This window comes from Humulus lupulus, chromosome 6 (assembly GCF_963169125.1).
Source record: "Humulus lupulus chromosome 6, drHumLupu1.1, whole genome shotgun sequence".
Taxonomy (NCBI): domain Eukaryota; kingdom Viridiplantae; phylum Streptophyta; class Magnoliopsida; order Rosales; family Cannabaceae; genus Humulus; species Humulus lupulus.
The window spans coordinates 56,769,151-56,795,080 of NC_084798.1; the positions used below are offsets into that span (position 1 = coordinate 56,769,151).

At 33.4% G+C, this 25,930-nt stretch overlaps 2 protein-coding genes across 2 annotated transcripts in view; one reads left to right on the forward strand and one right to left on the reverse strand.

Annotated features, from left to right (window-relative positions):
* The first annotated feature begins 3,821 nt into the window (after positions 1-3,821).
* LOC133782185 (uncharacterized) lies at positions 3,822-7,171 on the forward strand. Its single transcript, XM_062221400.1, has 2 exons — positions 3,822-5,022; positions 6,283-7,171. The coding sequence occupies exons 1-2, from the start codon at positions 3,931-3,933 to the stop codon at positions 6,439-6,441; spliced, it is 1,251 nt and encodes a 416-aa protein (XP_062077384.1). The 5' UTR covers positions 3,822-3,930; the 3' UTR covers positions 6,442-7,171.
* Positions 7,172-12,170: 4,999 nt separating this feature from the next.
* LOC133782186 (DNA ligase 4) overlaps positions 12,171-25,930 on the reverse strand; it is a 49,586-nt gene continuing 35,826 nt past the window's right edge. The window contains exons 20-27 of the mRNA XM_062221402.1: positions 25,642-25,845; positions 24,979-25,104; positions 24,778-24,877; positions 24,528-24,633; positions 24,097-24,224; positions 23,805-23,966; positions 14,090-14,242; positions 12,171-13,308 (exon numbers count right to left, since the gene is read on the reverse strand). Coding sequence (XP_062077386.1) covers positions 12,387-13,308; positions 14,090-14,242; positions 23,805-23,966; positions 24,097-24,224; positions 24,528-24,633; positions 24,778-24,877; positions 24,979-25,104; positions 25,642-25,845 — 1,901 coding nt within the window. The 3' untranslated portion in view covers positions 12,171-12,386. The remainder of the gene's footprint in view (positions 13,309-14,089; positions 14,243-23,804; positions 23,967-24,096; positions 24,225-24,527; positions 24,634-24,777; positions 24,878-24,978; positions 25,105-25,641; positions 25,846-25,930) is intronic.

Here is a 25,930-nt window from a genome sequence, read left to right on the forward strand (position 1 = left end):
TCACGCTCGACTTACCTTGCAATAGGCCATTCAGCACCTCTTGCATATTCTCTAGGGTGGTCTCCAACCTTTGGTTCTTACGATGGAGCTCACGTATTTCTTCTTCATAGAATCGAGATTTAGAACTCGAGCTCACGGAATGGACCCGGGGATGCTTATCATGTCTACGCGTCGAGGGGCCCGGGTCCTGCCGGCCGAAGTTCGGTACTTATGGTGGTTTAGGGAGCGGGAATTCGTTGGCATTCCCCGGTGGTGCCCTTGGAGGACTCCCTCTGGGCGGGACGGCCGGTGACGAGGCCTCTCTATCACCCTCGTGAACCTTAGGGTCCCTTGAGGGCTCCACATCTCTGGGTGGAGGAGGATCCTTCATGGAGGCCTTCAGCTGGACTCCGTTAAGGTGGACCTCCACCTCTCGTGGCTCCCTGAGTCGCTTTGAACGTCTCGGCATTTCTTCTTGCCGGAAGTAATGGTAGAACAGTAGCTTGATACTTAGTTTCCCATAGACGGTGCCAAACTGTTGACGGTGAGAACTCGTCAACTAAGTTAAGTTAGAAAAATCGCAAAGTAGAGATTATCAAAAGAAAAACTTTAGAAATCTAAGTACAAACTTCAAGAACAATTGCAGAAGACAAATGGTCAAATCAGTTTGTATTGATTATGGTGCACTGCTGCAGTATTTTTTCCAACCCCCCTCCATGTGGAATTGGGGTTCATTATATAGTGGGCTCTAATGGCCCTAGATACACTAAGGTCTAGGGGACCAGGTAGTACACAAGTACACTTTCAGGAGAGTGGTTATAACGCCCTGGTTACCCCTGAACAGTTACGGTGAACCGGAAATTTGACTCATTGCCTGAGTCCTTTGGTTAAAAACGTGATCTAAGTGTTATTAACAGGATAAGGTGAAAACCAGTAAAAAGGAAAGGATATGTTTTATTGATACATAAAACTGTTCATGGGCCCACAAGTTATTTACAACTCAAAAAGGTCATTATTGTTCCAAAATTTCAAACCCCGCCGACCTAAGCGGAAAAAATAGGGTAAACCCCCTAGTTCCTCTGAGAACTCCTTGGCCGTGGTGGTCAAGCGGCCGCATATGTACACATCATCACCTAAGCTCTCCACTCAAGGTTAGGTGAGCTTTTCTTTTCCTTTACCTGCTCCATATAGCACCCATGAGCCAAAGCCCAGCAAGAAAACATAACATTATATGTAAACATCATCAAATGATTATCATTATAATCACACAGAGTTCATAGCTTTCAAACAGGTGAGTGAATATCACTTGAGGTTCTGATAAACCATACCGAGTGACTGACAAACAGGTCACTAATTCAAATGGAAGAGTGGCTGCTAGGTAAGCCACTAGCCTTCAACAGGTTCTGGTAAACCATACTGAGTGACTGACAAGCAAGTCATTATTTCAAGTGGAAGAGTGGCTGCTAGGTAAGCCACTAGCCTTCAAGCGCTTATATTATTCATCGAACTTGAGGTCGGTCCAGCATTAATGCTCTTTGAGTCATTCAATGCAGAAAGTCGATTAAATCTAATATTTATTAGCTTGCGTTGAACACGCTAAGATCGTCCTGACTAATGAGTCAGTGCAATGTGACCAGTGCCCAGTACCACTGCTGAACCTGACTAATAAGTCACAGCTTCACAGTTGATACTAGCACCTTTGCCAAATATGACTAATGAGTCAGTACCGTGCACAAGTGAGCAACATTTGCTAAGTATTCCACAATCAATTCATGTTCATATTTATACAACCAACATGCCTCATGAATAGCCATGCATGTCACATTTGGGGTGCAGTTTTCTTACCTTTGATTCGAGCTAGAATGAACAAAAAAACGACCCTTGAGAACGGTTTAGCTTTTAGTCCTTTAGCGGTTACCTAATCATAACACATTATAGGATACCATCAATAACATGATAATCAAAGGTCCTCAAATAAATATCTAGCCTCCAAGAGATCAATCCAAACTAATCCAAGTAGTAAGGACACTCCCAACGCCTAAAACTAGGTTCCCGGGGTCAAAACGAGCAAACGGGGCGAAAACTGGGCAAGGGTTGCGGCCCTAGCACCTTGGGCCGTGCCCCCTAGACCTCTCTAAGGCAAGGGCCGCGGCACCCAGCAAGCACAAAAACTCCACCTGCTTCTTCAAGACAGGGTCGCGGCACCCCAAGAACAAGGCCGCGGCCCTCAACTCTGGGTCATTCCCAAACACGTTTTTATCACTCCAAAGCCTCCAAAAACATACCTAAACATTCCCCAATCATCAAATCAAAGTTCCCAAGCTTCCAAATGCATCAAAACCCTCAAAACCCAAGGTTCAAATGAATCAAAAACTCAACAATTCACAAAGTCCAATTCAAAGCTTAGAAACTCTAAAAACTCAAAACTTTAAACTTAGGTTACCTTCGATTAGGTTGTTTTCTGTCAAATCCTTCGGTCAAGAAGCTTCTAATCCTTCCTAGGATCGTTATGCCTCGATCCTCACTTAATTCTGACTCCTAGAACTCAAGATTTCTTCAAATATGCTTCGGGTGGCAAAAATAAACTAAAGAGGAAGAACTAAAGGTTTTCTAATCGCACGTTATATCTGACAGCTACTTCAAGCTTAAGTAACCTCAAATAAAACCTAATGCTCAGGGTCCCGAAAACACCCCAGGGACATTATAGTCAAAACCTCCAGAATTTCACCCTGATCTCAAATATTCCCAATTTATCATCAAATAAACATTCCTATTACCCCAAAATTGACCCCGTTATGACAAAACCACTAATCCACCAGAAATAACCGTCTCATGCCGAATAGCTCGAATATATCTCCATAATAATGGAATCTCATTCACAAATCACATCATGCACCCAAATACACAAATTACCCATAATGGGCCAAATTATCAAAACAGCATAATATATCAAATGTGGACCCACATGCATGCATATACCATTATATCATAATATAATTCACATAAACATGCATATATTCATTTAATGGCGTGATTAAACAATTACGGCCCTCCCGGCCTACTAAACCGCCACTAAACCTCATCGGAGAATTTGGGGCATTACAGTGGTTTCAGAGGTAGTGATGTTGCAACTAGTACATAGACAGTGTACTTGTGTACTACCTGGTCCCCTGGACCACAGTGTATCTAGGGCCATTAGAGCCCACTATATAATGAACCCCAATTCCACATGGAGGGGGGTTGGAAAAATTAATGTAGCAATGCACCATAATCAATACAAACTGATTTGACCATTTGTCTTCTACAATTGTTCTTGAAGTTTCTACTTAGATTTCTAAAGTTTTTCTTTTGATAATCTCTACTTTGCGATTTTTCTAACTTAACTTAGTTGACGAGTTCTCACCGTCAACATTAAGTTTGTTATATTTTTTTTAATTTGATAGTGATAACAAAATATTATATATTTAATATAATATTAAGTTTAATTTTAATTAAATTTTATTTAAGTTATAAAATATATGATTATATTATTTTTAAATAATTATCATCTTAAATATCTTACTGTAATTTAAATATAACAATATTCCGTTAAAGTTAACCGAAAAAAATAAATAAAAAACAGTTAAAATAAAAAAATTCCGGTATCTACATAAAAGATTTTAATTGTAAATTTTTAAATTTAATTATTTAAAATTCCATATAATATATGACTTTTTTAACTTTAATTTGAGAAAATTAGTAAAACTATACTTTTATAAATTAATTTTTAGAAAATCATTTTTTTTTTAATTTCCATTTTTTTATGTAAAATTAATTGGTGGGCACTGGTCACATGAAATATTTCTCCGGCAACTTTAGAAATTAGAATTAGGGTTGATGAAATAGGATCTGGTGGTGTACTCTGATTTGTTGTAATAGGAAAGCAAAACACATCAGAGCTTCTCTCCTTCGATGGACTCTCTACTAGCCAACTACGCCTCTTCCGACGAAGAACAAGACGATCAGCCACACCCACACCCACACCCACCTCCAAAACACACAGCTTTGCCCGACCCATCCTCCATCTCCAACACCTCATCCTCTTCCTCTTTGCTTTTCTCTTCCCTCCCCAAACCCGTATCTTCTTCTTCGCCCATTATCCAAACCCCTAAAGAAGATTCGAAAACCGTCCTCAAATCCGGCGGGACTGTTTCAAAGACGTCGTCTCTCTTCTCCGCTCTTCCTCAGCCCAAACCCACGTCCAATCTTTCTTCTTCGCAGCCTAATGCCAAAAGGGTCGTCCAATTCAGGCCTCCAATCAATCCCTTGGTAAAATCGAGAGGAATCGATGAAGAAGATGACGACGAGGAAGAGCAGGAGAAGAAGGAGAAGGAAAGAAGGCGAAGAAGAGAGCCCGAATCTTCGTCCGAAACCTCTTGGGGGAGGTCTTTACTGTCGAGTATGCCGGCCGCTAGGAACTCCGTTACCTTGGGCGCCCTTCCATCCTCTGGTTCGGGCCGAAGAGCCATTGTCGAAACCGAGGTCTCTGCGTCGAATTCAGGTGCTTCTAGAACTGAGAAGGAATCGACGGTCGATACAAGTTCTGTGAATCATGATAATTCAGGGAATTACCAATTGGGTGTTGATCAAAATAGTGGGAATTATGCGCAACACTATGGCGATGAAAATTATGGACCGGGTACTGACCAAAATGCAGGTAATTATGGTTACTATGAGAATTGCAATTCGGGTTTTGATCAAAATGCAGTCGTTCACCAAAAGGTATCTGAATTTGGTGGTGGAGATCGTTCAAGTTACGGTAACCATGATGGTTATGGGAGCTATGGTGATTATACCCAATATCCAAACAATTGGGTTGATAAATCGACGGCTGCAGTACCGGAGATTCCAGACGTGAATCTAAGTTGTTTTAGAAGCGGAAAGAGAGGAAGGAATGAGATTCCTACAGATATAGTTGAGGTGAAGCAAGACGATTTGATCAAGGACAGGCCGAGGGAGGACCAGGTCAAGTTAACTGGAATAGCTTTTGGGCCTTCTTACCAGGTACTATACTCGTAGTTTCTTTTTCTTCGTATGCCACTTAATTGTCTACTGAACTTAAATATGAATCATGATGTTGCTTTTCATCAGTATGTATCTTGTATATTTTGCTTTTGTTTTTGGCGTATGAAATGGCCAGTGCTGCTCTCAAATTTTGAAATGGTCTGGAGCAGTGTGTACTTAGTGCTAAGGCGTAAATTCAGACTCGACTATAATTTCTCTACACACTAAAACCACTTCGAAACAATAATCAATGGACATAGCCCCCATTACTAGAAGAAAGAAAACTCTTAGTTAAGACTTTAGTGTGAAAGATGGGCAATTAGCAGTTGTGCCTTTGTACTTAGTAGCATGGTCATTAGTTTTAGGGTAGTTTGTTTTGCTGAGCTGGTACTAACATAGGGAGTTAATTCAAGGGAATATCTGACCAGTTCTGTGTATTTGATATTTACTGATCTGTGATGAGGGACATCTTGAATTGTCTTTCTACAACTGATGAATTGTAGGTTTTGCAATTGCAAGATCAACCCGACTTTATGCTGATTTGATTTTTTTCTCTATCTCTTAAAAATCTTCTTTGGTAAGATGCAGTTGCAATATATTCTTAATGCAGAATTATTTTGAACCTGTCAAAGAGTACAAAATAAAAATAATAATAATAAAAAGAAAGTCGAAATACGAGACTTGAATCTTTGATGGGGGCTTTCCTAGACGATGTATGATTCTTGTTTTTGAGAAGAGCTGGTGGGACCTACATTCCTTCTGACCACTAGCAGGGATTCTGCTGTTAGTTCAAATTTGGACTGACTTGTAGTTTCTGAAGTTCTCATGTTAATTATACACCTCATCCGATTGTAATGAGCCTTTGTTTTCAAGCTTCTTGTAATTTCTACGTTATGTTTATGTGAAAGCAAGTACCTAATAAGCTACTAAAGTATCTTTTCCACTTTTCAATTTAAATAAGTGAAAAACAGTTACGTTTGATTTTAGAACGGATGAACAGTTTTTCCTGTGATTTATGCACTAATGGGCCTTAAGTCATAAATGGAGATTTAAACTATAAAAATGGGGTATTTTTAAGATCAGAACTCCATGAGACCAATTTGTCCATATAATCTCTTGTGAGTTTATTATGTGATGGATTTAGTTGTGTTATCCTTTTGCATGCTGCATGATTCTCTTTTTTTTTCTTAATCTTTGATGATTAATGTGATAGAACTTTTTAGAATCATCTCACCTAGATTTCGTTTCTTATGTTTTCAGCCGGTTTCAACCAAGGGGAAGCCTACGAAGATGCATAAGAGGAAGCATCAGATTGGTTCATTATATTTTGATATGAAGCAGAAAGAGATGGAACTATCAGAGAGGCGTGCTAAAGGATTCCTCACAAAAGCTGAAACACAAGCCAAGTATGGTTGGTGACTCACTTATGTTAATGTTCAAATGTTGTATTTGATATGAAAGAAATAATCTTCATAGTAGGGGTGTGCATGGTGTGGTTTGGGCGGTTTGAATACTTTTTAATACACCACGCCACAAGTGCGGTGTAGTAGCTAGAACACACCGTGCAGTGTGATTTCGTTGCACCAAACCGACCAAACCAAACCATTTTTTGCGGTGTGGTTTGGGTGGTTTTCCACGGTGTAAGTGTGTTAAAAAAATGTGTGAGATAGAGAGGTGATAGGGAGGAGGCGCAAATGAGATGAGAGAGGAAGGAGTTATTATTGTGTATGATGTGTTAGAGAATAATGTTATACCCTAATTTAAGTGGACTCCTAATTTAAGTAGGCTCTTAGTTTTAGATTGGGTTACTAAAATATAGTATATATGTAAAGTTTAATTTTTTTTAACATATTTATAAGTATATGATGTGGTGTGGTGCAAACCAAAATTTCACACCGCCAAACCGCGCATCGCACCGCACCACGCGGTTTAGCTAAGATACAAACCATACCGAATCATTCCACTTTTGACACCGCGGTTTGCGGTGTAGTGTGGTGCGGTGCGATCGGTCGCCGCGGTTTGCAGGTTTAGATTCTCACTCTTACTTCATAGTATTATTAGTTTTCTTTTTTCAATGCTGACTTTCGGAGACCCTTCCATCTGATCCTTTTTTGTTGTTGGTAAGTTAGAAATGCTGGCTTAAGTTGAGCATTTCATGATGTTTTAATTATGTCTTTTGATGCAAAAGTACCATGCATGCTGACCCTATTGGTCCTTAAACCTTTGCCCTAGTTGGAAGGGGCACGGCAGAGCGCCACCCTCTTGGATTGGGTTGGCTCCAAATTAATGAACTTTGAAAGTATTTTTATCGATTGTCACTTGAAAAAGAGAGCTATAACGCCACCATTGCTAACTCTACTATTGTTTTTGAAGACTGAAAATCTCATACCCCAACTTAAACTCCTCCATCTAGCTCCACCTGTCTCTGGTTTCTTCGCCATAGGTAAATATCTTCATGTCATTGCTGACTCCAAGCATGGCCATGGAGTAAGAAGTTGACGGGGGCTACCCTTGCAAAAGGGTTTTCCATAACTCTGGTTTTCGTCGATGTTGGGATTCGATTGAATTTGGGCATTTCGAGTTTGAGTAGAGGAGAAAAATAATTGTTGCTCTCTCTCATTTAATAAGATGTACGTTTAGCCAAAGTGATACTATGAAACCTCTAGCTAGCCATTAGTAAAATTAAGATGGTACAAGTTAAAGTTTCACTTTTTTCTTCTAGGAAGACAAATGTCTCCGTTCCCTTTAGATGTGTATCCAATCATAAGTATTATTCTGGTCATGTTTTACTTGTAACATTTTTATTTAGGATTAGAAGCTTTTTAGTTTATATATAAATACACAAGTAATTACTTAATGTTATATTGATTTTAGCCATTATATCCCTTTCAAATAGTTGTAATTAATTTAACTATCAACTAAAAAAAGTAATTTGTATTAATTAATGACGGTATAAAAATATATATATTTGAAATCCTGGTTACTTGAATTTCTCCAAATTTTGAGAAAAATTGGGGACTAAGATTAACTAAAAAAATGCTTTTACAATATTAAATAGACAACGGTTGCTATTTCAAATTTTAAATTCAATAGCTGCCATTTCATACTATTAATTCAGTATTAAATTGGGAAAGATAAGTAGTCATTAAATGATTGACATATTCGAAAATTAGGGTATTGAGGATTAAGTTAATAATAATTACCTATTAAAATTTATACCTAAATTTCGAAATTAACATAAATATTCAATTACTTTATTCTTTTCATTTTGAACTTACATTAGAATTTATATTTTAATACTAATTAATTTCAGAATTATAGCTATAATCAATTATTTTATTCTTTTCATTTTGAACTTAAATTTTAATGATAATTTCGAATTTACATTAGGTTTGTTCTAAAAAATATTGAAAATATCTATAAGAACAAGTGATTAATACCAATCTTACTCCCAATATTGTATTTAATATATAAAAAATATTAAAAATGACAACAGAGAATTCAATAGCAAACTTATTCCCAATAACATTGATTTTGAATTTATGGTAAATACTGAGTTTGTACCTTGTGTTTTATTAAAATATGCACTTGGTATCCTATATTTTCAATAATGTTCATTTGATACCCTATTATTTGAAATCATGTATATTTGGTAATCTGTATTCAAATTTGATCAATAAAATTTTATCAATATAATCAAACTGTCTTCAATTATATAGTTTCAAATTCAAATTTAATTTATTAATTACATATAACTGATATCAGTTCAGTTATATTTATTAAATTTGAGTCGAGAGTACCAAATATGTATAATTTCAAATTACTAGGTACTATATAAGTATTATTTAAAACATAAAGTATGAAATTTGTATTTTGATCAAATGCATGATATCAAATAGTTATCTATCCTTGTAATTAATACATTAAAATGAAATATATTTAAAAGTCAAAAAATAATCCAAATTTTTACTCAATATCTCCATTTTTATTGATTCCATTAGTACTATATCCTCATTGTGAGCTTCATATTTTTGAGATGTGAAAGATGTTTCAAATCGTGTTTGTTAAGAAAAATGCAATGTTTAAGAAAGTTGATGTATAAATAAAATTATAAAATCAATTAAAATATAGTTGATGAATAATATTATGTGAACCAGTATTTACTTTTTTCACCCTAACTTAAAAAAATATATTTTGTATAAGTTACTATTTAAAATAAGGGTAGGTAGCCATTTGGTACCCTGTGTTTTTACAAAATATCATTTTGGTACCATCTATTTTCATTAATGCTTATATGGTACCCTGTATTTTAAAATCGTACATATTTGGTACCCTAAACTCAAATTTAATTAATAAAATTTTACCAATTTAATCAAACTGCTGTCAATTATGTAAGTTTCAAATTTAAATTTAATTACTTAATTACATATAACTGATGACAATTTGATCATATTGACAAAATTTTATCTATCAAATATGAGTCTAGGGTATCAAATATGTATAATTTTGAAATACAGGGTATCATACGAACATTATTGAAAACAGAGGGTACCAAAATGATACTTTGCAAAAACATAGGGTATCAAATGAGTAAATTCCCTTGAAATAATATTGTACTTACACATTTTACCAGGTTAGGAATTTGAAGGTACCATAAATATATGATGTTATATTAATGTTCATTACATCATCATCTTCATGAGGTATCACAAAACTCCATGAACATATATGGTTTTCATACTCCTAATTTTTTAAATAAAACAAAAAAATCATTTTAGTAAAATAACAATCAAAATATTTAAACATAAACGTAAAATGAGATCTCAATTACATATACATACAAATATGAAGATATTACATTGCAAAAACCAAAAAGAGCAATAAAACTCATTATGAAGATAACTACAAGTTGTATTTTCGAACATAAATATACACTTATGGGAAATAATTTATATATAGATAGTCGGCTGTAGCGCATCCACATTTTTGGTAATACTGATACATCTTTTTTCTAATTTCGACACGTAAATAGTTATAATCATAATTTTCATGTGTTTTGCAAAATAGAACAAAATACCCGAGTTTTATTAAGTAATCAATTTAATAAATTTAAAATTAATAAAATTTAAAAAATCATATTTTAACTAATTAACACTTTCAAATAATTAAAATTGACAAAAATTAAAATATTAACCAAATTAATCCTAAAAATTAAGAGGGTGTTTGATTCCTTAACTAAAAAACTGTATTTTGTTTTTAAAAGCTAAAAACTGTTTTTTGAAAACAAAGTTACAAAAATTATAAAATTTTGAGAATAACAAAAAGTTGTTTTCTATTGTTCTCAAATTTTTTTATTTTTATTTTTTTTTCTCACATTATTTTTTTAATTATTATTATCTAAACATCATTTATTATCACATTATTTTCTCTCTCATTAGTTTCTCTCTCTTCACTTTCTCTCACATCAGTTTATCTCTCATCACTTTTTATCTCCGTATTTTCACTCATCACTTTTTCTCTCCTTACATTTTATCTCTTCACTTTCTTTCTCGCTATGATCTCTCTTCTCACTTTCTATCTTTTCATTTTCTCTTTCATCAATTTCTATCTTCTTATTTTCTCTTGCATCATTTATTATGACATCATTTTCTCTTTCAACACTTACTATATCATCACTTTCTCTCTTATCACTTAATATATCCTCATTTTCTCTCTCATCATTTTTTCACTCTCACCAATTCCTCTTTCATCAATTTCTCTCTACTCACTTCTCTCTCTTCACTTTTTTTCTCATCACCTTCTCTCTTATTTTTTCTTGCATCGATCAATTTCTCTCTTCTCAATTTCTATTTCTTCAAATTTTCTCTCCTTACTTTCTCACTCTTTATTTTTCATCATTTTTTCTTTTAAATTATTTTTTCTCATTATTTATTACAAACTTTTAAAAAATTTGCCTCTTTGTAAATATATTTGTTATTTTTTATTTAAGATTTAAAAAAATAAAACTAAAAAAATTATTTTTTAAAAAAATTAATCAAACACCTTTTATTTTTTTGAAAATTACAAAAACTGTTTTATGTTCTCATTTCTGATAGTAAAACTTTGAAAATAAAAAAATGAAAACAATGTCAGACCCTAAAATTCTTTCTTGGAATAACCAGAAATACATCAACCCATTTCTCTCTCAAAAAAAAAGAAAGAATCAAATCTAGATTGAATCCCAGCCACCATTTAAGAACATTTTGGTTCTTTAAAAGTCAAATTTTGAAAAGAAAAAAAAAATACAGTAAACGAGGACTTCGAGAAACATGGCAAAAGAGAGGTAACTATGAGGTAACTAAGGAGGGGAAAAATCTGGTAGAAATTAGACGTGGTACCCAATTTAAAGGAACTTCTTTCATTTTCACCCATTATTTTAGATTTTGACATTAATACCTAATATTTCATTAACATACTTATTATATCCGTAGAATATTATTTAAAAAAGGAAGTAAATAGCACACAGAGGCAAATATTGAGATTTTTACATTGGACTTCTAGTAGTATTTTAAGAGTAATATAGAGAATGTGATTAAAAAAGTAGGTAATATTCAACTAAATATTATTAGTAGGTATTTTTGGTTAACTAATCCTAGATACTTTTCAAGTTACAAAGCAAATATATATTACGGTCCAAGAGCCCAGTTCTATAAGTCAGTCTGCCTAATAGGTCCGCCGATAAGTCGTCTAAGAGTCCAGATCAACATTTGGCAAACTAGTCCACCCAGCCCAACAGTTTCGTCAAAGTTAAAGAGCCCGTATTTTCCCTGTATAATTGAAGCAAAAGTTAATGAAGAAGAGAAATGATGAAGAGGAAAGAACGATTTGATATGTTAATTAATATTTAGGTTATAATTTAATATTTAATTTTAGGTTTCTTGTTTCACTTTATTTAAAAAGTATATACTTTTGTTAATTTTTTATTAGTTAAAATATATTTTATTTGAAAATAATTTATTTTTTTTTTATTTTAAAATGTATTTTTAATTATTTATTAATTAATAAAACTCAAGAACATTTTAGTCTTGACCAAAATCGAACTCAATGTACTGTTTTATTCTATTTTACAAAATGTAGAGCCTGATAACTTTGCATAACACAGTTTAAAATAGTTTTTACCTATTTGTTAATTACCCTGAATTGAACATTTTACAATGAAGATGAAAATTTCAAACCCCCAAGTGGGTGAGTACATTTGTTTCATTGCACACGTAGGTAAGAAACACTTGAGAATGAGATTAAAATTATGGTCAGTCCACTTTCAATTTTTTTTACATCTTTCACAACACATTTATACAACCAAATGTGCAACACAGTAAAAGCTATCAATCCTTGAGCAGCTCACTAGCAATATCCCTGTAGCTAACTTTCTTTCTTTTAGGCTCTGCCGGTGGCAGTGCTGCATTTACGTCCATCAGCTGCTTATCATCTTCAATCCTTAAATTAGTAGTAGTCAGTGCTGCATTTACGTCCATTGGCCGCTTATCATCTTCAATCCTTAAATTAGTAGTAGTCGTTGCCGTTTTCGGCTTTCCGAGACTTGGAATCATGTCCAACAACATGGCATGAACAGGATCAGTCAGAACTTCCAGCTTCTGGTGCGGAATGTGTTCGCTACTACACTTCTCGATCATTTCATATTCAGGAACTTTGTTGAGCCACTCTTTATGTCTAAAACTTTCTTCACCTTGCTTATTCTGTTCAACTGCTGATTGAGGTTCTTCTACCCTCTCGGCTTTATGAAGCAGCTCATGATTTTGCTCCATTTGTTTGCTCTCCTCTTTGACTGTGTTTACCTTGTGAGAAACATCATCATCTGATTCATTGCCAGATATTTTTGCGGGCCTTTTTCCAGTCCGTGCCCGTGTTCTTCGAACTTGATTGAGTCCAGCTATTGCTTTATTCATATGTGAACTTTTCTCATCATCATCTTCCTTCATTTGTTTGATCTCTTCTTTGAATATGTTTTCTTCATGAGAAACACTATCATCTGATTCATTGCCAGATATTTTAGCAGGTTTATTTCCAATGCGTGGTCGTGTTCTTCGAGCTTGGTTAGCCCCTGCTTTTCTTTTATTTATGCTTTTCCCAGCAGGTCTTCCTCGTTTCCTACTAGGATCAAGTGTTGTCAAGACTCTGGTGTTTTCTGGGGCATCATTGTCCCTTGCATCAATTTCATCTTTTGTCGAGGAAAATGAGAAAGTCTGGTTCTCCACAGGGTCCAAGTCCAGATCCATGTCATATTTGCTTGTGAGAGAGAGCCAAAAATATAAATCAGTCATAATATTAGTCAGGAACTATGACAATACAAAACAAGAAATTTTTTAAGCATCCACATAGCATACATAAAGAAATTGCAGACATTTGAAATCTTTCTATTTGAATGAGATAATTCCAGCAATGGTTTCATTAGGATATTTTACAGCTAAAATCCTCTTTTAGGAGAAAATCCCCACCATCATGAGTTCCAGATTTCAGCTAATCACTTTTTAGCTCTATTTATTTTATAGAAAAAAATTTCTCACCAATAATTTTTTTTCTTAAATGTTCATAATGCTTAAAAACTTGAAAACTCATTCAAGTCAAATACCCAAAAGTCAAACCCACCCACCCACACCGGAGTCCTAACAGTAAACGGTCATACAGTATATCACACAAGGGGTCCACCACTCCCACTCCAATACCTGAAACTATCATTTTGCAATTATAACATTTTTCTAAAGAGTAAGAAGCTAATTTGTAAATCCCATTCTACACCTTAATTAATTCACATGGTTTAATTAATTTGGTAATTACTAAAAACGGAATTTCATAATTCATGACAAGTTCAAAGATTATATTTGTAAATTTGTGGCATATTCAACATGCAAAAAGTAATTGTTACAAGTTTATCCATTAAAAATTAATTACTAGTATTTTTTTTAATTAAAGAACTTGATTGCCAAGGAAAAAAAAAGTCACTATTTGCCAATTTCAACAAATTCAAAGGGCAAACCCTTGCTATATTTGGAATTTATTTCAAACTCACCAATTTTCACCATTCAAATACTCCAAGATATGCTTTAAGCTATATGTTTCTTCTGGCAATCTTTGCTCACTTGCAACAGAGTCTTCCAACCATTGAGATTCAACAATATGTAATGTCCCCTTCCGGAGAATACGTTTTTCCATTGCATTGAAACTGTTTACAAAGGAAACATAGAAAAACAAGAGATTGTGAAACTGCACAAACAATATTAATAAAGCTAGGAAAAGAATGATAGTTAACATCTTGTAGTTTGCTTCCATCATTTTTTTCTACCATTACAAAAGAAGTCTACCATTCTATTTGGACTGGTTAATAGATGTGTAAAACTCTGAATTGGCATCCTTTTAGAAAGACAGGTTTATGAATTTTGTGAAGGTGTCCAAGTTGCTTCAGCAGCATGCAATCCTGTTGCAGCAACCGCAAAATTCAGTCTTACATTTCTTCTGTGATTTTGTATTTTTGTGTTAATCCCTGCATATCTTATTTGCAGATTTTTACTAAAAGGAAAAATATTTATTTAGTTAAAGAATATTATTCTTGAATTAAAGTAAATATTGTACTTTTTTTAATTATATCAATTAGATTTCATTCTTGATACACAAGGATTCCTCTTATGATTGATTGACTTTGGTTCTGCATTTATAATCCATATTTCACAAGATTTCATTGAGAATGATTTTATAGCTATGTGAAATTGGAAAATTAAAATTTTTAATATTAGCAATATCAATCTGGAAGCAAGGAAAAAAAAATTGATTTTATCGATAAATTTATCGGGGAAATATTGGAATTTTGAGGGAGTAGCTATTTTATTAAACGGTAATGTTTTTCCAGCAACTTGTCGGCAACCCAAAATATCAGGATAATTATGCTAAAAATCGATACACTACCGATAACAATTAACAGTTTAGATTTCTGATTTTTTTGTTAAAAAAGAAAAAAAAAAGTGATTTGCGTAAACTGCAAAGCTGTTAACAGCATTGATTAAAATATATTCTATATATATATATATATATATACTTTTGTCCCTGCTTCTTTAACATATACTAGATACATGTAGTTTAATTTTAGTTTTACAATTTATTAATTATTTTTTATAACATAAACATATTAAATGAAAAATTAATCTAAAATATTGTTTATAATTTTTTATAAAAATATATATAACATGATAATCTTTTTAAACATAAATGATAATTTTTTGAATAAAAATTAAGATTATGTATCATATGTTATTATTATAATGATATTTTATAATATTTAAATTTAAATTAATATTAAAATAAGTATTAAATATTTAATTTTGTATTAAATATTATTATAATAATATTTGAATTCATATTAATATAATAGGTAAAAAAATTAGATTTATATATTATTATAATAATAATATTTTATAACATTTAAATTTATAGTAAAAGTATATGTTATTAAATATTTAGAATATCTCGTTAAAGTTAACAAAACAAACGGTTAAAACTAAAAATTTTCGTTATCTACATATTTTTATATAGAAGAGAAGTATATATATACTAGATACAAGCAACGTGCAGTAAGCACGTTTGATTAGTTTTATTTATAAAATTTATTAATTATTTTTATTAAATTTATATTAATGTCATATAAATTTTAAATAAATATTAAATTTTAATTAAATAATTTATTTATTTTTGTTTTAGTTTTTTAATTAGAGAGTGACAACAAAGAGATTATATATTATATGTTTAATATAATATTAAATATTATACGTGGATTTTAAATTTAAGTTACTTGCTACTTTTTTTTTTAAAAATAATTTGTTGCTAATTGATAGTTGATTATATTATATTATTCTAATAGATGAGTTTAAGATTAAATAAATTTTATTTAAGTTATAAAATGTATGATTTTATTATTTTTAAATAATTATCATTATAAAATATCTCAAAAATATTTTTTTTTAATATTTTAAAATAATTATCATTGTAAAATATCTTCTTTTTTTTAAATAATTATCATTGTAAAAAGGAGATTTCAATTTATATGCTTGATAAAAGATATAATTATAAAAAAATGTTAGGCATATTAAAATTTACAAAATAATGTTATTTTTTTGCACTTTACCCAAAATGTCATTTCCACTTCTTCCTCACTTATCATTTCTCTCTCACACAATACCACCACCACACTAAATATTATATTTGAACAGATTTGGACATGATTTTTTGGTTTTTTTTGCGATTTTTTTCAGATCTGAAACTCTGAAATCTGCAAAAAATCGACCTCGCTCGATGAGACCTTCAAAATCATGATTTTTCATGAAAAAATGACTTTGCTCGATAGTGTTCGATGAGACATTCAAAATCATGATTTTTCATGAAAAAATGACTTAGCTCGACGGTGGTTCGATGGTGCTCGATGCAATTCTTGTAAGAGACATAATTTTTCACTCGGAAGTCCGTTTGGGGTGATTTTTTATTTATTTTTTCAAGATCTACACGTTTGACATGTTAATATGCACATTTGTGAAGTGTAGCACTTGTAAAAAATACAAAAGTGCAAACATACCTCATGTTTAAGACATCTTTTGGTATATTTTTAAGTTTTAAACTTCCCAAATGTGCATATTAACATGTCAAACGTGTAGATCTTGAAAAAATACCAAAAAAAAAAAAAAAAAACTCAAACGGACACTCGAGTGAAAAATTATGTCTCTTACAAGAATTGCATCGAGCACCATCAAGCTAAGTCATTTTTTCATAAAAATCTTGATCTTGAAGGCCCCAGCGAATGGTGGCTCGATGGTGCTCGATGCAATTCTCATAAGAGACATAACTTTTCACTCGGGTGTCCGTTTGGGATGATTTTTTTTTTATTTTTTCAAGATCTACACGTTTGACATATTAATATGCACATTTGGGAAGTTTAAAACTTAAAAATATACCAAAAGATGTCTTAAACATGAGGTATGTTTGCACTTTTGTATTTTTTACAAGTGCTACACTTCACAAATGTGCATATTAACATGTCAAACGTGTAGATCTTGAAAAAATACCCAAAATCAAAAAAAAAATCACCCCAAACGGACACCCGAGTGAAAAATTATGTCTCTTACAATAATTGCATCGAGCACCATCAAGCTACCATCGAACCACCGTCGAGCTAAGTCATTTTTTCATGAAAAATCATGATTTTGAAGGTTTCATCGAGCTGGCATCGAGCACCATCGAGCCACTATCGAACTACCATCGAACCACCATCGAGCAAAGTCATTTTTTCATGAAAAATCATGATTTTGAAGGTCTCATCGAGCTGGCATTGAGCACCATCGAACCACTCGATTTTTTGCAGATTTTAGAGTTTTAGATCTTAAAAAAATCGCAAAAAAAACCCCAAAAATCATGTCCAAATCTATTCGAAATATAATATTTAGTGTAGTGGTGGTGTTGTGAGGTGAGAGAGAGTGAAATAAGAGAGAGAGAGAGAGAAGAGAGAGGAGAGAAATGAGAAGTGAGGAAGAAGTGGAAATGACATTTTAGGTAAAGTGCCAAAAAAATAGTATTATTTTGTAATTTTTAATATGCATAGCATTTTTTTGTAATTATAAAAATAATCAAGCATACAAATTAAAATTTCCCTTGTAAAATATCTTAAAAATATCATATTTTAATTTGCTTAATTATTTATAAATAATTATCATTGTAAAATATCTCAAAAATATCTTATTTTAATTTTTTTAATTATTTATTTTATTTTATTTAAATTTAAGTGTTTACAAACTTTTGTTGAATATAAGAATATTCTGTTAAATATAAGAATATTCCGTTAAAGTTAACATAAAAAAAAAAAAAAACCGTTAAAACCAAGAATTTCCGTTATCTACACACTTATTATATATAATAGATATATATATATTTAAAAAGAGACAGGTCTTTGTCTTAGATTGATCCACCTCTCAAATATATTGAGAGCCCTCATTTGTGGTGGATGAAAACCGTGAATACACACCAAAAAAGAAAAAACACGACAACCAAACGAAAACCACAATACCAAACAACAAAACCCCAACCGCCCAAACTACTAATGCCACAAACTAACCCTCCCTACAAGGATCCAAAAAAGAAACCCCCGCAAAAGTTTTAGATCTATACACCCATATAGCAACTCAAAACTTGATCTTATCTCAAATAATCTCCACGGAACTATAGGCATCTTCAAAAATCCTACTATTCCTTTCAAGCCAAATAGCCCAAAGAGTCGTCAACAACGTACTCTGCCACAACCCAGACACCCTCTTACCTCCCTTTAAATGGCAAAGGAACAATTGAGAACAAGAGGGGGGGCATGCACTAAGAGACCCCAAACTCAGCAAGCACTTTAGACCACAACTCTCTAGTAACATTACACTCCATAAATAAATGCCTAGTTGACTCCAGTCATTCGGACACCACTTCCCCAGTCCCGACTCAATCCAGCAGCTCCATGGGTTCTCTACAACCACGAAAGTGATTCTATTCAGATTACAACACACAAGCTTGAAGGTAAGAACTATTTGGAATGGGTACAATCTGTCAAGATTGTCATATGTGGTCGCAGCAAGCTTGGCTTCATTAACGATGACCTCCCTGCTCCTCCCTTGAATGATCCAACCTATAAGGTATGGCAGGCTGAAAATTCCATTGTTCTTGCCTGGCTAATAAATTCAATGGATCCAAAAATTAGTCGCAGGTATCTTTTCTTCAAAACTGCAAAAGTGTGGCATGCTGTTAAAAAAATGTATTCTGACCTTGGGAATACCTCTCAAATATTTGATATTCGAACCAAACTCAAGGAAATCAAACAAGGTACTCTCACTGTGACTCAATATTTTTCAGATTTACAGGATTTATGACAGGAACTCATTCTCTACCTCGAGACCACGCCATTATGTACCGAGTGCAGTATGATACAGCAACAACAATGGGAAAAAGAAAGGGTGTATGAGTTTCTTATTGGGATGAACAGCAATCTAGATGAGGTTCGAGGATGCATAATCAGTCGCTCTCCTCTCCCTAATACTGAAGAAGCTTTTTCTGAGATTCGTCGTGAAGAGGCACGACGCCTTAATGCTTCAAATTCTCAATCTCTGAAAGGATCAACTCTTGCTGCCAAATTTAGTTCACATGAAAAATTCAATCCTGATCCAAGGCCAAACTGTAAGGGAGATAGACCTTGGTGATATCATTGTCAATGCCATGGACATACTCGTTCTGCCTGATGGGAAATTCATGGCAAACTAGCCAACTGGACTCCTCGGTGTCACAGTGACAAAAAGGCGTACCAAACTCAGACAAGGCACCAATGATACCCCATTCGACACTACTCGGGGAACCACTTCACTCCCATTCAGTAAGGAACAACTTGCTCATTTGTATACTCTTATAAATCAATCATCTCTCAATTCTCCTTCTGGTTTTGGATCTCATAGTGCATCTTGCTCTGTTGCACACTCTGGTAATCTCTCTTCTACAGTAAAAAAATTCTCAAACACCATGGATAATTGATTCAAGTGCTTCTGATCACATGACTAGTTTATTTCACTTGTTTGAGTCTTACTCTCCATGTTCTAATAATTTTAGTGTCAAGATTGTCGATGGCACTCTTTGTCCTATTGCAGGCATTGGTAAAATTAAATTGTCGACCGAATTTATTCTAAATTTAGTCATTCATGTTCCTTTTTTAAAATGCAATTTATCCTCTGTTAGTAAGTTAACTACGGACAATAGTTGTCTTGCTAAATTTTTACCCATTTCCTATCAATTTCAGGAACTATCACCGGGGAGGACAATTGGCAGTGCTAAGATTCATGGTGGATTTTATATCTTTGAAAATCGTCAACAAATAAAACAATAGCCTAGTTTCTCTAGTTTGGCTTCAAGTTTATCTAATTCTGTTTCTACTTTCAATTTTGTTTCTGTTTCAAATAAAGACAAAATTATGTTATGGCATTATCGACTTGGACATCGAGTTTTTCATATTTAAAACATTTGTTTCTAGCATTGTTTTTCAATAATAAAATTGAGTCTTTCCAATGTGATATTTGTCAATTTGCTAAGCATACTCGGTTTGTCTTTCCTCATAAACATTATACACCAACCAGTCATTTCTCTTTAATTCATAGCAATCTATGGGGACCTTCCAAAGTCACTACTTCCCGTGGTCATCGTTGGTTCATCACATTCATTGACGATCACACATGTCTCACTTGGGTCTATCTACTCAAACACAAATCTAATACACATGGTGTTTCAAAATTTTCATAATATGATTCAAACACAATTTCAAACACCTACGTATATTACGAACAGACAATGACACAAAATATTTTAATTCTGTCTTGGGACCCTGTCTTTCCCAAAAAGGCATCATTCATCAAAGTTCTTGTGTCGATACCCCTCAACAGAATGGTGTGGCTAAACGGAAAAATCGACACCTCTTAGAAGTGGCCCAGGCCCTAATTTTCACTATGCACGTCCCTAAGTAATTTTGGGGAGATGTCGTTCTCACCACTGCCTATCTTATCAACCGCCTCCCTAGTCGACATCTTCATTTTAGGACACCCCAATCTATTCTTGTTTCCTATCCTCATATCTCCTCCAACTCTCTTCCTGTTAAAACATTTGGGTGTACCGCATTTGTTCATGTTCATCCTCAAGATCGTACTAAACTTGACCCAAGAGTTGTTAAAATTGTCTTCCTTGGTTATTCTCCTACTCAAAAAGGCTATAGGTGCTATTGTCCTCTCACAATGAGATCTTATGTCTCCCGGGATGTCACATTCTTTGCAGGTACTCCATACTTCCCTCCCACTTCGCTTCAGAGGGAGAACAACACTCATCACAATGAAGCTCAATGGTCGTGGGGGTTAGAGCTTCCTCTAGATTCCTCAATACAGTCCCCAGACTCGACTCAAAACTCAGCAAATTCAAAGTCTCAAGATCTTGCTCCATCTTCTGAGTCAGTTGAGAAACAAATATACATCCACCAAATCAACAACAAGAGTTGCGTGTTTATTCTAGGCGACAAAGAAATAACCAAATCATGAATCATTAACACAGTCAAGAGACCAATCCGGTGATAGATCATCCTTCTCCAAATGTGTCAGGCTCTCAAACACTAATTCCGATCTCGACACTCATATAGCATTGAGAAAAGGAACTAGGTCTTGCACCCAATATCCTATCTCCAAATTTATTTCCTATTCAAATTTGTCATCTTCTTTTAAATCTTTTACTTCTAACTTGTTAGACAATCTTATTCCTAGAAATATTGACGAAGCACTTGAGATTCCTGAATGGAGAACAACTGTTCATGAAGAAATGAGAGCTCTTAAAAAAACTGAGACTTGGGAATTAGTGGAATTACCACCTGACAAAAGAGTGGTAGGATGCAAATGGGTGTTCACAGTCAAGTATAGTGCGAATGGATCTACTGTGTTCACAACCAAGCACGGTTAGTTACAAATGGGTTTACACAAGCCTCTAGAATTGACTACACCGAAACCTTCGCTCATGTTGCTAAACTCAACACTATCAGAGTCTTATTTTCATTAGCAGCCAACCTGGATTGGGAGTTACATCAACTAAATGTAAAAAATGCTTTCTTAAATGGTGAACTAGAAGAGGTAGTCTACATGGTTCAACCCCCTGGATTTGAAGAAAAAACTCTCAAGATTGTCTACAAACTCAACAAATCTCTCTATGGCCTGAAACAATCTCCTCAAGCATGATTCAATCGTTTTTCAATAGTCAAGGGTCTCGACTACACACAAGGTCACAAAAACCACACTTTGTTTATTAAACACTCTAGAAAAGGAGAGATGACTATCCTGATTGTATATGTTGATGATATAATAGTCACTGACAACAATATCAAGGAGATGAATTTGATCAAAGGATTATTGGCAAAAGAGTTTGAAGTCAAGGATCTTGGAACACTGAGATACTTTATGGGTATATAAATAGCTAGGAGCAAAATAGGTATTTCTGTATCACAAAGAAAGTATACTCTTGATCTTCTCAAAGAAATTGGAATGCTAGATGGTAAGGCTAGCAAAACTCCAATCGAACTCGAAACAAAGACCGAATGCTTAAAGGAGAACCAATTGACAAAGGAAGATATCAACAGTTGGTTGGGAAGCTCATTTATCTCTCACATACTAGACCATACATTGCTTTTGTCGTGAGTCTAGTGAGTCAATATATGCATGACCCACGCCAAAGTCACCTCAATGTTTTGTATTGAGTTTTGAGGTAATTGAAGAAAACTCCAGGCAAATGGTTATTTTTCAAGAAAACTCTTGAAAGAAAAGTCGAAATATTCATTGATGCAGACTGGGCTGGATTGATTGATGACAAAAAATCTACATCAGGATCATGCATTTTACTAAGAGGCAACTTGGTAACATGGCAAAGTAAGAACCAGACTATTGTTGCGAGATGCAGTGCAGAAGTTGAATACAGAGCCATGGCTCATGGATTGTGCGAGGCAATATGGATAAAAGGACTACTTGAAGAATTGAAGATTAAGTATGAAGCTCCAGTCCAACTTTACTGTGACAACGATACTGTTATTAGTATTGCGCACAACCCAGTTCATCCTGATAGAACAAAGCACGTGGAAGTAGACCGCCACTTTATTAAGGAAAAAAATTGAAGTTATCAAAATTGAGTATGTGCACATTAATCAACAGCTTGCAAATATTCTTACCAAGGGATTATCTGAAAAAGTATTTGATTTCTTTATAAACAAGCTTGAACTCGTCAATATTTATAGACAAGTTTAAGGGGGAGTATTGATAGCTAGGAAATCATAGGTTCACTGTATGATAGAGCTGGCAGATTTCTTGTATATATTTACTTTCCGTAGTGAGAATATTATAATTAATTGTATATATTCAGTTTTTATATTCTTTATTCTTGTATAGCCTATATATACCGATTTTCACAATGAATAAAATATCAAGTTTTATCACCATCAATTGTCTCTATACTTTTCCTATATTTCTATAAAAAACATACATGTATTATATTTATTTTTATTTTTTCATTTCATCATTAGTTGTATGTTGAGCCAGGATTGGAGATCTTCAAAGAAATAGTTGTAGGGACTTATTTTGTTATTTCAATTTCAACACTTTTATTTGTTTATTTGTTTGTTAGTTTACTTTCACACATTATGGTTGTTAAATTGTGATTTGGTGTTAAATGAGTTGAAATAATAAATATCAAAAGTATTATTTATTTTCGTTATGTTATATTTAACAAGTTCTTTTCCATATAGCTTTATATAAATAAATAGATTGGATGGAATAGATAAAATATAAGATAAAAATGTTGGCTATAGTTGAACGAGCATCTCTACTTAAATTATACTTAAACAGTTTCTATAAAATACTTTGACATCGACCAAACACCAAAATTTATTATGTTTTTTTCCCCTATAAAATACTTGTACATCTTTACTCTAACACTCGCATCATTCATCACAAGTTTTGCAAACTTAAACTAGACTTTGAATTTTTTTAAATAAAATATTCTTTACATTATTTTCTTCTAATTTATAATATTATATATTGTTATTTCATGCACCCACTGAATAAATTATTTGGTTCTGCCCTTGTATGTATGTACGTCAATCAATATGTGTGCTTGATTCTAGTCAATCATAATAAAGTATGCGACAAATGACATATTACCTTTTCAATACATCTTCATTGTCTAGAGGACAGCCTGGGACCAGAAAGATAACCAAATGGGTAGCCTGAGCAAGACTGTCAATAACTCTCCCCCCATTCATTTGAACCTCAACCTTTAACCGCCGTAGTGCAAGACCTAACAAGACTTCCCAATCCGGTTTCCTTTAAAAAAATTAAAAGAAGAAGAAGAAGAAGAAGAAAAAGTTAGTAAAAAAGAAAGTAGTAAAATACAAAATAATCAAATAAAAGCACTATATGTACCTAAATGATTATTTAAAAAAAAAACTCTTACAAAGAATGTAGAGAGGCATGAAAGTAGATGAAGCAATCATGAAAGCAGGACCATTTAGATGGCCAATGCTTTTTCTTGTAATGATCAGTAGTTCTAGCATGTTGTGTACCATCCACATTGCTTAAGAGCTGGAAAAGGAACATACATAAACCTCTGTCAGATAACTCCTTATATACTTCCAACTGCATCCGTATTAACTACAATTGATAGTGCTACAATTTAAATGGCTCCTTTTTCTTTCAATAGTCTTACATAATTACCATAGATGGAATGGCTTTCAAAATATCAATTATCAGAATACTCTCGAAAAAATTACATAAACCATATAAACCTAAATGCTTGTATGCCAAAGATAGCATGGCATTCAAAATATTATTATATGAAAATGCTCGAAAAATTACATAAATCATGAAACATATAGACCTATACACCTGTTTGATGTCCGCAAGGTCTAGATCCCAGTAGTATGTGTCAGAAAATTCATCAATGTCTTCTTGTAATTTCTTCTTTGACAAGTCAGATAGGAAGAGGTAATACCTTTAAAAGAAATAATTTGAAGTATTCTTATAATAGCAACAAGAGATATATCAAGAAAATAAACAATAACCACATTAAAGTAAGTTAACATATGTATGCAACAAAAGGGTTATTATTAAGCAACATAGTAGATACATCACTAACTTTGGCTGTAGAGGAATAAGCTTTTTTTGAGAACAGCAGTCCAATACCCAGGAATAATGAACAATATCCCCTTGATGCTTTGCTGCCTGATATTTAAAACCTGCCAAAATTTATTTTTAAATTGCATCCACCAAAAGCTATGTAATTGCACCAAGTGTATACTGCGTTATAAGTCAACAAGAGAGAGAGAGAGAGAGAGACCCTTGCTTTCAGCTGCAACACAATGTGTGACAGAACTGTTCAGATTCATGGAGAAAGTGCCCCCATTCTCAACAATCATTTTGTGAAAGGAGTCCAACGAATGAGTTGGAGGCACATTAACAAAGTCTATACTTGTCAAGGACAATATAATACTCACGAGAAGTCTCATTATTTAGTAAAGAAAATATAAAGGAAAAGATGCAGATGACAAGCATATTTTTTATGCATGCAATTGTAAACAAGCTAAAAGTTACTGCCTTTTTCCTATCATTAACACCTACTCCTCCAATCCATTCAACCATCTTCCCCTTCTACAATCTCCCCCAAAAAAGCAAAGCAAGAGACATTCATTACCAGTTGTTCAAAAACTTGAAATACATTCTGAAAATGGTAAAATTTTGTACGAATGAATACTAACTCACTTGCTATTCACAAGAGAAGACTTTCTGCAGGCTTCAATTTTAAAACCAGATGGAACATTTAAGGATTTAACAATACTGATAACATGATTAATTATTACTCATCTCTTCCCAAAAGCTTAAACTATAAGCAGTCAGACATTCAGTCCATCTTAGATACAAGAATGTATGGAGAAAACAAGATGCCAAGACACAGAAATAACAAACAATCAATCAGGTAACTAGACAAATTCTTTCAGGATACAGAACATCAAGCCTGAAAATATTAAGGTGTCCTCCTTAACACCAGAAATATCTGTACGAACTAAATGAGAAAGAACAGCAGACAGATTCCTTTTCTCTTTCCTTGTAGAAGGCTTCGTGAAAGCTTGTTTACTCTGTTGCACTCCGCCAGAATCAGTACCCTTATGTGTGGTACCATTACCTGTCTGTACTATCTCTATAAATGCTGCAATTAAAATAGCATAATAAAAAAAAGCCCCCAAGAAAGGAGAAACAAATTTATGAATAAATGAACATCTAGTTAATTGGCA